Source organism: Acipenser ruthenus, chromosome 1 (assembly GCF_902713425.1).
Source record: "Acipenser ruthenus chromosome 1, fAciRut3.2 maternal haplotype, whole genome shotgun sequence".
Classification (NCBI taxonomy): Eukaryota; Metazoa; Chordata; class Actinopteri; order Acipenseriformes; family Acipenseridae; genus Acipenser; species Acipenser ruthenus.
The window spans coordinates 112662963-112677927 of NC_081189.1; the positions used below are offsets into that span (position 1 = coordinate 112662963).

The 14965-nt window shown below is 43.4% G+C and overlaps 1 protein-coding gene across 4 annotated transcripts in view; it reads right to left on the minus strand.

Annotated features, from left to right (window-relative positions):
• Positions 1 to 14965, minus strand: part of LOC117421126 (catenin alpha-2-like) — a 502927-nt gene that overhangs the window by 33307 nt on the left and 454655 nt on the right. For all 4 annotated transcript variants that reach the window (XM_059034144.1, XM_034035092.3, XM_034035091.3 and 1 more), the window contains exon 13: positions 3314 to 3465. In XM_059034144.1, the coding sequence (XP_058890127.1) occupies positions 3314 to 3465 (152 nt within the window). The remainder of the gene's footprint in view (positions 1 to 3313; positions 3466 to 14965) is intronic.

Sequence of the window (14965 nt, forward strand, 5' to 3'; positions counted from 1 at the left end):
CTCCTCTGCTAAAATGTGCTTATTTCCAATCTGTAATCCAAGCCTCCACTAACAACCCACGTAAACTATTCTCTACCTTCTCCTCCCTCCTAAACCCTCCCCCCCTCCTCTATCTCCCCTGATGACTGCCTCCTTCTTCTCTTCTAAAATTTCAGATATCCGTAAACTCTTTAACACCTCTCCCTCCCCCGCACCCCCTCCCGCTCCAACTCCTACACCCACTGCAACCCCTACTAACTCACCCTCCTTCTCCACCTTCTTGCCCCTCTCAGACTCTGACCTCTCCTCCCTGCTCCAGGGTCACAAACCCACCACGTGTGCCTTGGACCCCCTCCCCACTCACCTCTTTCAAGCTGCTGCTCCTGCTCTACTCCCCTTCATCTCCTCCCTCCTCAACACCTCTCTACTTTCTGGTATCTTCCCCTCTGCCTTCAAAAAAGCCTCTATCACTCCCCTCCTCAAAAAACCTACCCTCGACCCCACCTCCCTCCAGAGCTGCCGTCCTGTCTCCCTCCTACCCTTCCTCTCCAAAACCCTCGAGCGGACTGTACACCGCCAGCTCTCTGCTTTCCTGTCCAACCACTCTCTGCTTGACCCTCTCCAATCTGGCTTCCACTCTGCTCACTCCACTGTAACCGCCCTCCTGTCTGTCACCAACTCACTTAAATGTGCCCGAGCTTCCTCTCTCTCCTCTGTCCTAATTCTCCTCGACCTCTCTGCTGCCTTTGACACTGTTGATCACTCTATTCTACTATCATCTCTTGCTGACCTGGGGATCTCTGGCACTGCTCTGGCCTGGTTCTCCTCCTACCTCTCCAACCGCACTTACCAGGTAACCTGGCGTGGAGCAACCTCCACACCTCACCCTCTCTTAACTGGAGTCCCCCAAGGGTCAGTCTTGGGTCCTCTCCTGTTCTCTCTCTACACCCGCTCCATGGGCCCCCTCATTGCATCCTATGGTTTCTCATACCATTTCTATGCTGATGATGCTCAGATTTTCCTCTCCTTCCCCACCTCTGACTCCACCATCTCCTCCCGTATCTCTACCTGTCTGTCTGCTATTTCCTCCTGGATGCACTCGCATCACCTCAAACTCAACCTCTCTAAATCTGACCTCCTTTTCTTTCCCTCCTCCTCCCCCTCCTCTTATCTCTCTATCTCTGTTCCTCTGGAATCTACCACACTCTCTCCCTCTTCCTCCGCTAAGAACCTTGGAGTCACCCTGGACCCCTGCCTCTCTTATTCCCAGCACATCTCCACTCTGGCACGCACCTGCCGATTCTTCCTGAGCAACATCCGAAGAATCCGACCCTTCCTCACCAACTATGCTACCCAGCTCCTGGTCCAGGCCCTGGTACTCTCCCGCCTAGACTACTGCAACTCCCTCCTGGCTGGCCTCCCTGCGTCCGCCACCCGTTCACTCCAGCTCATCCAGAACTCTGCTGCCCGCCTGGTGTTCTCTCTGCCTCGCTTCGCCCACGCTACTCCACTACTCCGCTCGCTCCACTGGCTCCCGATCACCGCTCGCATCCAGTTCAAGACTCTTGTACTAGCCTACAGATGCCTTGACCAGTCTGCACCCAGCTATCTCCAGACCCTCATCTCTCCCTACACCCCCACTCGACCTCTCCGCTCCGCCTGCACTAGAAGACTAGCTCTACCACCGCTACGCTCCCCTGCCTCCAAAGCCCGCTCCTTCTCCACCCTTGCTCCGCAGTGGTGGAATGACCTTCCTACAGATGTCAGGACTGCCCAGTCCCTGACCACATTCCGGCGCCTCCTTAAGACTCACCTCTTCAAAGAGCACCTGTAGAACTCCTCTGTTTGTATCCTGGGACACTATCACCCTTCATGTAAATGTGCTTTATTTTGCTCTTATCAGCCCCCTATTTTACTGCATTTAATCCTGTACTTCAGAATACTGTAATCTTCCAAGTTTTTAACCTGTAGTACTTTGTATTTAATCACATCCTGATGTAACTATCACTATTTAATCATATCCTGATGTAACTATCACTATTACCTGCTGTATTATTGAATTGTGGTTTGTCAAACTTGTACTTTGCTTGAACAAAAGTTATTGTATTTCTTGCTCTTATTGTATTACTTGTATTGTAACGCTTGAAATGTTTTTGCTTACGATTGTAAGTCGCCCTGGATAAGGGCGTCTGCTAAGAAATAAATAATAATAATAATAATAATGACGGGACTGGGGACCTCCCTCGGCAACGCCGGACTCCCTTGCATGGATGATGGTTCTGGAAGAGGCGACTCCTCCTCTCTGGGCTCTGGTAACAGCAGCTCCACCCCCTCTGGCTCTCGGGACGGTAGCTCCACCCCCTCTGGCTCTCGGGACGGTAGCTCCACCCCCTCTGGCTCTCGGGATGGTAGCTCTACCCCCTCTGGCTCTCGGGACGGCAGCTCCCACATTTGCAGCAGCAGTTCCAGTTCCGTTGGCTCCCGCTCTTGTATTATCAATGGGGCCACGCCCAGCTCCTGTCTCTGCCTCTCCATCTTCCTTGTCTGCTCCTCCTGAGCAGCAGTGTTCTTATTAAACATCTCTGTTAAATCTTTCAAATCCATTTTTGGGTCTCCAGGGGCGCCCACACTCGCTGCCACCATATGTAAAAGAATCGCACTCACGGCGGTTCGTTTCCCCTTTAAAAGCACTGACCCAACACACAGAAATGGATTTTTAAGCGCGGTTGCGCTATTTTTAATGAAACACAAAAACTAAAATAAACAAAACAAACACCTAGCTCTTCTTTGAGCACTAACTAAAACAAAACAGGAACCTAAACTAAACAACAGGACAGCTAAGCTGTTTACCTGTACAAAAACAAAACAAACAAAACAGCACACACAAAACAAAGGCTTCACTCTACCTTTTCTTTTAATTACGGCTGTACCCACACACCAGCACAGTCGGGCTTCTACCCTCTTCAGCAGCTGCCCAGAGCAGACTGACTGCTCTCTTTTTAAACCCTGCACCTGGCTCCAATTTTCAATAGTAGCCAGGTGCAGGTAATGATTAATAAAACAATTAACAAAAACAATTAAACAATTAAACAAAACAATTAACAAACCAAAAGTGTGCCTTCCGCACATGTTTTTTCAGCAGAGAGGTTTTAACCCCCTCCCTGCCATCTCACAATATATATATATATATATATATATATATATATATATATATATATATATATATATATATATATTCACTTATTCCTCATTAATTTAATATTTTAAAAAAAGTTACCACAGGAAGTAAGCAAAACCCAAACACCTTCACAAATTTGACAGCTGACCAACATACCCTTATCATCAAAACTGCTTTCCTGATGTCTCGAACTCCATCGTAAACCAAGCGGGAAGCATCAATGAATTCATTCTCTTCAAATGGCTGTGGGGGATTTGTACTCAGTGCTTCAATTGCAACCTCCACTTGTTCAGCAAAACGTGGCATCACTAGATACACAGAGAAAACCAAAAAAAGAAGATTACAGACATAGTTTGTTTTTTTATGCCCTCAGGCATACATACACTGATGTACAAATACCACAAACAGCTACCATATTTTCCAAGCTCAGGCTTTGACTGTGCATGCACTTTGTCAGTCTAAATTAATTTCAAAAGGTCCTTTCTGTCGTTTACACCTCTGAACCACAAAATAAAATATCTGTGGTGCATGGTTACTCACTTCAACTAGCAATTAACAGTTTCACCTTGTCAATTTCACAAAGCGATCAAACACACAAAACAGCGGAATCACATTTCAGCAGTCTGAAGCAGTGAAAGTCATTTTAATTGTGAGCACTCACGGTAATCTGTTGACATTCTCATTAGAGAATTCCCTGTGAGGTACCAGAATGATCACATTCATTCTCTATAGCTATGTATAAGCTTATTAACAGGTTGGTGTCTTGGAAGACACAACACTAGGGTTGCATTATTAACAATTCAAGTTGATTGGTGCTTTGTGGGTTTCTTTTTATACATGTAATGTAGGAGCCTACAGCTGTGGCCAAAAGTTTTGCATCACCCCATAGAATTCGCTGTTATGGCTTCCAATAGACTTTTGCAATATCATTTTGTAGTTTCTTTCATTACATTATGTTACATTAAACCTCTAAATTATGTTCATATTCTAGGTGATGCAAAACCTTTGGCCATAGTTGTACATAAGCCACTGATGTGGTATCAAGGAGTTGGCATCATTGCCACAACAGAGATAATGGTAAACATGCACAACCATGTACAGAAGCATGACTTATTGTGGAGAAAGTCACATCTGTAAATAAAATGTTCCCTTTCAAGTACGAAATGTAACCATTACCGAATGGGTATTAACCTCTTTAAGACCTGAAACCTGAATAAGATATAACAAAGCTGCTCATCCGAGCCTCTGTGACGCAGTCATGCCCTCCCCTGAGGGTATAAAGGACAGCACGCACAGATCTCAGTGCCATTTTTCCTTTCAAGAACTGACCTGACAGGGGAGCATATTCAGATAAGTACTTGCTACTTTTTCTGTCATACATTTTCACATTATTGTGTTTTAGACAAATTATATGTGATATTACATTAGTTTAACTAATTGCACGTATTTGTGCACTACAGCCTGTTTGTTACGTCCCGTTGTGGCCTTGTGCCCCACATGAAGCCGGCAGCTTGAGTCGCCCCTTCCCAGGGAAAAATGCTGACTTTGTGCTCTCCCCACAGGCTGCAATAGCTCTAGCTGGAGTTATTTTATTCTCTTTTTGGCTTCAGACTAAATTACGAGACGGTATGTATAATTAAGTAATTGTATTACTGTATTATTGTATGTGAGAAATATTTTCTTTTCTCATTATATTTTTCTATTTTCACAGAGACTACGTGCAGGCTTGTCTGCATTGTGTGTTCTGGCACATGTAGGGAGAGCAACTGCTGGGCTCAGCAGCACTGCACAGGACCAAAAGGCTGCTTCGGGAATCCCTCCCACAGCATCTTGATCCCGTTTTGGTGACAGCTTTCGCATCACCATTACGAGGGCTGTTAGTTTACTAACAAGCAGACTTCCCTCAGTCTCGTGTGGGTACTGACTGAGTGGTTTTGCCAGAAGCTTGCACACGTGTAATCCCTATACAATCCCGTACCGGTACTGAGGTCACTGGGTTGGTACGGACGATACCAGGTTAGGAACGGAGCAGGTCACCGAACACATACCGAACCGACCCGGTACTGTCCTGGCTCCAATAAGCTTTTAGTTCATTCTAACAAGCAGGCTTCCCTCACTCTTGTGTCAGTACTGTCGGAGTGGCTTTGCCAGTAGTGTTGGGCATTCCTGTATAGTGTTACCTGTGTTAACTGTGGACTGGTAGACCTGTACTGGTACCGAAGTCACCGACTCGTTCCGTTACCGGTACCGTCCCATACTGTACTGGGACCGAAGTTACCGCACTGATACTATATATGTACTCTGTGCTAAAGTCAATAAAACGGTACTGAACCGACCCGGTACAGCCCCGGTTTCCGACCCACTACTGACCAGGGCTTAAATCCCTGGTCCGGTACCAACCTGGTCTTGAACAGCCCTGCTACTGTACTTTAATCAGCTGAAGCAGCACCTGTACACTGCATTGCTACTTACATAATGCCTGGGTTGTATCCCTGTAAGACATGCTAGTCTGCCTCCTGCCTGTTGAAGACAAGCACGTCTGATTCTCTTCCTGCCTGGGACCAGAGCGTGCAAAGGAGGTACTGGTGAACCGCAGTTTCTGCGAGTTTTGTGCGCATTTCTCTAAGTGCACACTGGAGAAACGTCTCTCCCGCAGTGCTAAGGAGCACTCTGCGTCCCTCACTCCAGCAGCTCTCTTCCCCATAACCCTATGTTAGAGAGGTGACTGTGTCCTCACCCCATGGCTCTGTGCCAAGGGAGAGCGAACGACGCAACTGGGAAAACAGCCCACACAGGAAGCCGTCTTTATGGTCTTCCTCATAATCCTCTGCCTCTCCTTCTCCTCCCCGAGGAAAAAGAAGAAGAGTCACTGTTCCAAGTGATCAGCAGACTAGAAGCTGATGGAGAAGCTCTGGGCTGCAGTTTCCCCACCAAGAAACAGTGCTCGCAGAATTACTGCATGAACGTTCAGCACAGCTTGCCTCACCTGTCCCCTTGAGGTCGCAGGGGGCTACGAGTGCAGACTGGCAGCAGGATGATGTGCTCTACCTCGCCGCCTCTGAGGAGGTGAAAGAAGAGGAGACAGAGTTCCAATATGAGGACGTGGAGTCAGACATCACATCCCCTGTGGTTAAGCTCCCTGTCAGCAGAGCTTATGCCACTGATCCAGAGGGCCACTGCAGTTTTGCAAATGCCCTGGCCTACGGAAGGTTAGACAAGGCAGTCTATTTGTGAGGATGAGCCTGCCACCTCTCCCGTGTCCCCCCCAGTGCACCTGAACTTTCTTTTTGAGATCCAGTCGTCCTTGGGTCACCCAGCTAGTTCCTGCTGTTTCCTGGTCTATGGAAACCCTATATAGGGTGCACGATGCAGAGAATCTGGGCGTCGCCCAATTTCCGCCGGTAGACACTACAATTGCTGCATTGGTACAGGCACCTAATTTAACGCTCCTGTCCAAGGATGCTATCTGTCCCAATAAACAGTGACAGGTTTCGGAGGTGATCATTGAGCCTGTAGCTCTGGGTCTGTCCAATAGGGTTATTGACACCTTACAAAATGCCAGAGTGCCAGTGCCCACACGTTCCCACTATGGGTACAAGTGGAGCGTCTTTCAGACGTGGTGTCTGCCTCGTGGGTTCGACCCCGACTTGTCCCATGGCAGTAATACTTCAATTTTTGCAGGGCCTGTTTGATGAGGAGGAATCCCCCTCTACACTAAAGGTCTATCTAGCAGCCATTCGGCTTGCCATGTCAAAATTGACTCGGTCTCCAGGAGCTCAGTTTCATGGTGGGGCAATTTTTGAAAGGGGTTCGGCATCTATGAAGGACATTGTTCCTCTCTGGAGCTTAGACGTGGTGCTCAATGCACTCCTGAAGCCTCCATTTGAGCCCATGCATTCAGCTGAGCTGAAATATTTAACGCTCAAGCGACTGTTTGCTTGCTGTCACCTCCGCAAGCGGATGAGCAAGATGCAGGCCTACTACATTAAGGCATACTACATTAACAGGACGAAAAGCTGGAGGAAGTCCGCACAATGTTTTTGTCTGCTCTGGGACAAAGGCCCATGGTCAAGCCCTGTCTAAGCAGCAGGATTGGATGATTTAAGTCTATTTAAATCATTGATTTAAATCATTTTTTTATTTTACTACCTATTTCATATAGTTTCTCAAGGAAATACATGGAAAGTATATTTTTAAAACCTTTTATTAACACAAACATGCTAAACTCTTTCTGTCTATGAACTAAAACTCTCAGGGCTGTATTCTGATCACAGTGCAAAAGCGAGTGCAGACACAAACGGCGCATGCCCCGATTCTGTGGAGCATAAATGGAGCTAAGACATAAAAAAAAAATACTGCACTGAAATGGTATTCTGAAGACATGTCTTGCCCCGTTATAGAGTGCCTGCCCCATCATTAACATACTCGCTAAAGCGATTCTGATGACAGTGCAATGGGGTCCCAAATAGACAACTGAGCACTGTGTTAAGACCCGCTGAAACCAGGTTTATTTAGGGGTGCAATCAGGAACTTTAACAATTGAACACACTATAAAAAGCAAAGTAGTTCTAAGTAACAACTACATGTGTTTGGACTGACACAGAAAGAAAAGAAAAAGAAAACAATGACTGGGATGAGTGAGGGGTATTTTTCTCTGGTGTACTCCATCGCTAAATTATATTAATTCACATATTGTAGTTCATGTTTAGAGGATGTCTCAATGATACATAATTTGCTCTATTTATGTATTAATTTAAGATTAAGTAATTTAGTTTGGTATGTAACTATTCACAAACCACCCTTTCCAACATCCTTACATTTAGTTAGAGTTTGGAGGTACTGTAGAGCTACAACTACAGTACTACAAAAAATTCCATAATTTAAAAAACAAAAAAATAAATTTAAAAAACAAAAAAATAAATTCAAAAAATAGATTTAAAGCAGAGGCTGTCCAAATGGATAGCAGACACAGTCAGGACTGCCTATGAGCTGGACAACTTGCCCCCTCCAGAAAGCTCACTGCACATTCCTTCAGGGGCATGACAGCTTCATGGGCTTTATTCCAAGGTGCATCTAGGTTCTACAGACTAAGGTCGGCAGCTTCTCAGTTGACCCTTACAACACAGGCATAGAGGTGAGTTTCTCCCTCAATATTTTAGCCCTAGCTTCTTGTTACTGGGGTTCCGAATGGTAATGCACAAGGCAGCTTCGGTGTAGCCTTGTAGCATTCCGGTTATACTGACCCATTCGGTAATGCTTACATTTCGCACTTGAAAGGGAACATTAGTTTATTATCCTGACCCTGGTTCCCTGAAATACAAATTTAACCATTAATCTTCAAGGTCGCTGCGTCCATGATTGCAGCAGACTTGAAGGAAAAATGATGCTGAGATCTGTGCATGCAGCCCTGTATACCCTCTGGGGTAGGCATGACTGTGTCACAGAGGCTCGGATGAGCAGCTTTGTTATATCTTATTCAGGTTTTGGGTCTTAAAGAGGTTAATACCCATTCGATAATGGTTATATTTCTATTTCAGGGAGCCAGGGTTATGATAATAACCTAACGTTATACAACTATTAGTATTGCATATTAGTACTGCATATTGTTACAGCAATCCGATTACACTGATATCATCACAAAATGCAAAAAATAAAGTAAAACCCTCAATGACATGTGTTGGAGAAGAGGTAAACATCAGACTTGTCCATCTTGAGGTAAAAGATCCCTCCCTACCTGAAGATAAGAACTTAAAGAAGTAAATCTTGGATCAGAGGGGGCTGTGTGGTCCAGTGCCTTGGGTGATGAGGTAAGATTAGTGCATGAGCTGCGACAGGATAATGTGGCCAGGGGTCCTCTCTGACTCACAGTGGTGAGAACCCCCCATATTGAGGACGAGGTCGCTGAAGAAGACCTGAGGTCAGGGAAGTGAGACTCGCTTGCCTCCCAAAGAACGGACCCCCGGTTTCCCGCAGAAACCCCACCGTGAGACAAACAACAGGAGACGCGCCAGTGCATAACATAAAAGAAATAGCTGGTAAAGATGGGAAAGGAGAGGACATACAAGACAAACTGGAGAGGATAAAATAGTGTTAGTGTGGTTTGGTTATGTGATTACCTGCCGCTCAGTGGAGAGGAAAAAAACCCTTCCTAGAAGGGGAAAACCTCTGGTGGCCCCGGCAGTCAGGTAGCCCCCACTCCGGACATGCTAACTAGTCTTTGATGGGCTATTGCTATATCGGTATGGGATGAACGCATGTATAAATCGATTACTGCAGAGGACCGGCGCCCCAAGTTTTGATTAGATGGAGATTGATGTTGGCTTTGAAAGTAGCTGCGCCGATCCAAGCTGAATGGGGGGGTGGTATAAGGTTGGGGAAAAAGGCCGGTTTTGGAGAGGAGAGTGATGAGAGCATCCTATGTGTTAGTTAATACAGGATCGATCAGCAATTTGCTACTATCATGTCTGCTTGGAATGGAATAGATGAACTCACATTCAGAGATTTGGGTTTCATTACTCCAGTCATTCTCCTAATAGTGGAACTCCTTAACTCATAATCAAGACAGATTTCCAGTCTCGTACCACGTCTCTCACCATGTATTAACATTTGTAGTATTGGAAAGGATGAGCGGACATATGACTAGATTGCTGAGGAAGTCAAGCGAAATGGCTGCCACAATCCGAGAATTGGAGGCAAGCTGGAGCATTAGAAGCTCTGGAGGAGGGCAGCTGCAGGTTTAAAATGGTAAACTAAAGCAACTTTTGCATGCTGCAACAGTAAGCAGATCTGAAGAGGGAGCCAAGATCTGCTGTCGTGAGTAGTGATTAAGCGTAAAGAGTGGGATCTGCTGAACAGTGCAGAGATCTAAGGAAGTATATGATGGAGTACTGTCAGTAGTGTGCAGAAGCCCAGCTGTAGAGAGCAGAGATCTGCTGAAGCAGTTATCTGTAATAGTGAATGGTGGACTGCCATTGGTAGTGATATTGGTCTTTGAGTGTTAAGGTGGTTAGATTGAGCTGAAGATGGGGCTGCCTTTGGGCAGAGATAAAGAATGCATAGATCTGAGTCCGCTGTAGAACCTGAGAGGATAAACAATACATTGCTCTGAGGCTGCTGTGAAACCTATTGATTTGATCAGGAGCAGTCTATGAGTATATATTGCCCTGTGCTGGGTAGGAGGGCGTCTTGACTGAAATGTTGATAATCATAGGACATGGTTTCCGTATCCGACATGTGTCTCACATTGAATTCAATCTTAACTTCTGAAGTAAATTGGTCCTGATTTGAAAATACATAACTTCCGCAATGAAAAAGGACCCGCTAAAATATATAGAACTTAAGGTGTTATAGTTCCATCTAGAGGTTATGATTAGAATAAAACCATTGACTTTAGAAAGTGATGCAGGGTAGAATATTTGATTATTGGGATTAACAACTCTTGCAATAGGAATCTTTATACTAAATGCTCTGATGGTGTATCTGATTGTATTTGGCAGAGGGAGGTAGAATGGGCTGTGAATGCGCAGAGTCCGCAGGCGTTGGCTCAAGGAGCGCTGAAAATGCAGTTAAGAGGACTGACTCGGGGAAGACCGATTGGCAAAATGGTTATCTGCTGCTGAGATGGCGGCGGTTTTAGCAGAGAATGTTTCAGGTACTCATAGAACATAATACCCCCGTATCTAAGAGAGCTTGATAATGTAAAATAAATATTGATCCGGCTCCTGACAGCGGTGTGGAACTTGATGTTGCATGTAACACTGATATCTTTACCGTTAATTCTTTATTTGGTAAAAGACCTGAATGTTATCCAGACTTGATTGAATGGAAAGGAAGAATCCAGTTTTGAGCCCAGAAGACTGATAGCAGTTGTGGCCTGAGGTGCAGGACAACCTTGTGGATAGAAAGCCTGCAATGGGGCCAGAGCGTCAGCTTGCAGAATCTGGTGATTCATGAAACCCTGAATCCTAGAAATGATGCGTCTGAAAAGAGGCAAGTCATGGGGGGCTGAGATGTAGTCTTCGTAAAATAGTGAGAGCCCGTTCCAATTTTGAATTAATGAATGCACCTTTGATTATCTTTCTGGATTGCGCAGAACTTTTCTGTGCTTCCTGACTTGATGCTGTAGAAAGGAGCGAGACGTGAAATGAAGGTTCTACCCTGGGGGATGATGCGAATTGCGTAATTGAAATGGCCCAGTAAGGATAGCAGGTCCCGGGTTTTTTTTTTTTTAATAGAAATTAAGGATCCGATGTTGCTGAGTGTAAGTTATTGCGATTGTGCGATACATTATAAAAACATCTTTAGTTGAGGTGCTGCCAGCCTGTCCTGACGCTCTGAGCGAGAGAGTTTGCAGAAGCACGCTTGAGGAACAGGCAGCATGGAGAAGCAGATATAAAGGTACAGTAAAATATTGAAGAACGCCACACTATCGATTCCAGCCGGGATGGTGATATTGTTGTCATGCAGGATTTTTAAAAGTTAGGTGAGTGGCCAATCCTTATAAAATATAGCTGCTCCTGAGGCTGAGCCTGCTGGCGGCGAAGTTTTGATCTCTGTAATGCCAGGGCAGCAAGTCTAGTTGCTGAGAGAAGTCTGCATTAGAAGGAGACAGGTGAGGAGTAAAGAGAGATTCAGCAGACAAACCTTCACGGTAGATTTAAATGGAGCTAAGGCAAGGCAATCACTGACGAGGGAAAGACAATGTCTTGTTGGAGAAGCTTTGAAAGTATAGCGGAGGGCCAGTTTTTTCTAATGAAGATGCAGAGAAAGTTGAGTAATGGAGCTGCGCTTTGAACGGTGCTGTTGTTGGGCTGCAGACTGGATGGAGCAGGAAAGACTAACGTTGGAGCTCCTGCAGCAAAATAGAGAAGCTGAATGATGACAAGAATCACTGGAGCAGGTAGGAAAATTATTGATAATATCTTGGCAGTGGTGTGCATAGAAGTGACCTGCAGTGAAAGGAGCGAGGCAACGAAGTTTAGATATAGCGACGTTAAGCTGAAGCACAAATGACGGAGTCTGAGCGAAAACACTAGACAGGAGAAGTGAGTAAGACTGTGGTTTAAACAGAGAGTTAATCATGATAGACATTAATTAAACAGCCCCAATGCCCGCCCCCTGAATCTTGCGCAAATGCTAATATATATATCCCAGCCAGATTTCATTTTGTACTCAGCACAAGATTGAATAACCAAGGATGATGATGAACAGTATTTTTTTTTCTATGGATTATTAACAAACAGGTTATTTAATCTTACAGTAAAATGTAAATATATTGCTACATGGCCTTTTCTTAACTTCCTTTCTTCATTCATGCAAGATATTTGAGGGAATAAAAGTTATGAAAATAACTGATGCATCACCTATTTTTTTCATTAATTTAACATTTTGTTTAGCTTTTTGGCACCGGTATGTTTTTTTATAACTACGTACTAAAAGTACAAAGAGGCATATCCATTAGCTGTGTAGTCCCAAGTGAGGTCAAATGTAAATTTACTTAAACAGGTCATTTATTTGGTAGCAGTAACATTAAGGCAAATATGAATGGTACTACAAATAATTTTTTCCATTTCCAAAATTTTAATCCACTTACTTGGACATTGCAAAAGAGGCCTTTGGGAATTGAATGGTATTAAATAGAAATATTTAATTATCTCACGACTGGTAATGAGTCAAGTTGCTGATGGCATTGAGCAATTTCCTATGACTTGAATAATGGATAAAAAAACAACATGACAACTTATTTGACTTAAGGTTATTGTTGTTTTTTTTTTTTCAGTGTCTGATTCTATAAATCTTGGGAACACCTTGGAATCCATCTGGAATTACACAGCAAATTAAACTTTTTGCATAATCAAATATCTAGATACTCTGAAGTTTAAAAGCACACCATTTATACACTTCAGATTAAACTTTCTGCATAATCAAATATCTAGATACTCTGCTGTTTATAAGTACACCATTTATACACTTCAAATTAAACTTTCTGCATAATCAAATATCTAGATACTCTGCTGTTTATAAGAACACCATTTATACACTTCAGATTATACACTTCAGATTAAATTTTCTGCATAATCAAATATCTAGATACTCTGCTGTTTATAAGTACACCATTTATACACTTCAGATTATACACTTCAGATTAAATTTTCTGCATAATCAAATATCTAGATACTCTGCAGTTTATAAGCACACCGTTTATACATTTAAGATTAAACTTTCCGTATAATCAAATATCTAGATACTCTGCTGTTTATAAGAACACCATTTATACACTTAAGATTAAACTTTCTGCATAATCAAATATCTAGATACTCTGCTGTTTATAAATGCACCATTTATACACTTCAGATTATACACTTCAGATTAAACTTTCTGCATAATCAAATATCTAGATACTCTGCTGTTTATAAATGCACCATTTATATACTTCAGATTATACACTTCAGATTAAATTTTCTGCATAATCAAATATCTAGATACACTGCAGTTTATAAACACACCATTTATACACTTCAGATTATACACTTTAGATTAAACTTTCTGCATAATCAAATATCTAGATACTCTGCTGTTTATAAGAACACCATTTATACACTTCAGCACTTTGAATGTTGTATACACATGACCCATCACTATAAAAGTATTGTTAAGTGAAATAGGGGATTAGGTATTTCTAGGACAAGGTATTAGCTTGGACATTACAACATGTTAGACTTTTACTCCATACAAACTTCTAATCCTCAATTTATATCTAAACCACATTTAAAAAAATGGAGAATTGGCATTATTTTTCAAATGGGCCATATGTGGCAGGATGGAAGCCCGCCTTGTAAATAGTGTGCAGATGTGTAAATAAGGATTGAGTATTTTGAATGTAAGTTTGGCAGGGATGGGGTTAATTCTATCCCTGCCAGACCCCAAGGGTGGAATGTGGCCGTTCCCTAATTAGATAATTAAGAACTAATTTGAGAATGGACACATGTACATAAGGAAGTAAAAGCCTTTGTTTGTAACAGCAGTTTTGGGAAGAAGGTCGATTGAAGGCACAGCTCAGCCTGGACAAGGTGAAGAATTTATTTATTTATTTATTTATTTATTTATTTATTTATTTATTGAGGCAAACATTTTTTTTCTATTATATAATTAGCCTTAGAAAAAACAAAAACCCACAAAAAAAAGTCAACCATCCCCCGCACCCCCCCCCCCCCCCCCCCAACCGAGAAAAATAGCCAATAGTGAGCATCACATTTCATGTCTGTAAAAACACTGGGTGAAGGCTGATTCAAGGGGTGAGAGGGTGCTGGAACTAATTTAAAACATTTTTCTGTGTGTTCCCGAATAGTAAATTTAATTTTTACGAGCTTAAGAAATTACATGACATCCCTAACCCAGTGTACATGGGAGGGTGGGGCAGCTTGCTTCCAGTTGAATAGGATTAAGCATCTGGCAAGCAAGGTCGCAAAAGCCAGGGAATCTGACTGCACTTTCATCAGAGGGACATCTTCTGGCACAACACCAAACAGGGCAATAAGTGGGGAGGGGGCAATTTTTGATTCAGTAATTTGAGAGAAAGTTTCAAAATTAAAGGGGGCAGGGGCCTGCTTACATCTGTCGCAGGTTGGATCCAAACCCGTGAAGATCTTAACAAATTTAGTCTTGCATAAGTGGATACGGTGTAAAATTTTAAATTGGATCAGTCCATGTCTGGCACAGACAGAGGAGGAATGGACCCGAGACAGGATTCACTCCCAATCCTCATCTGAGAAATTTAAACCCAAATCAGCTTCCCACAACAATTTCATT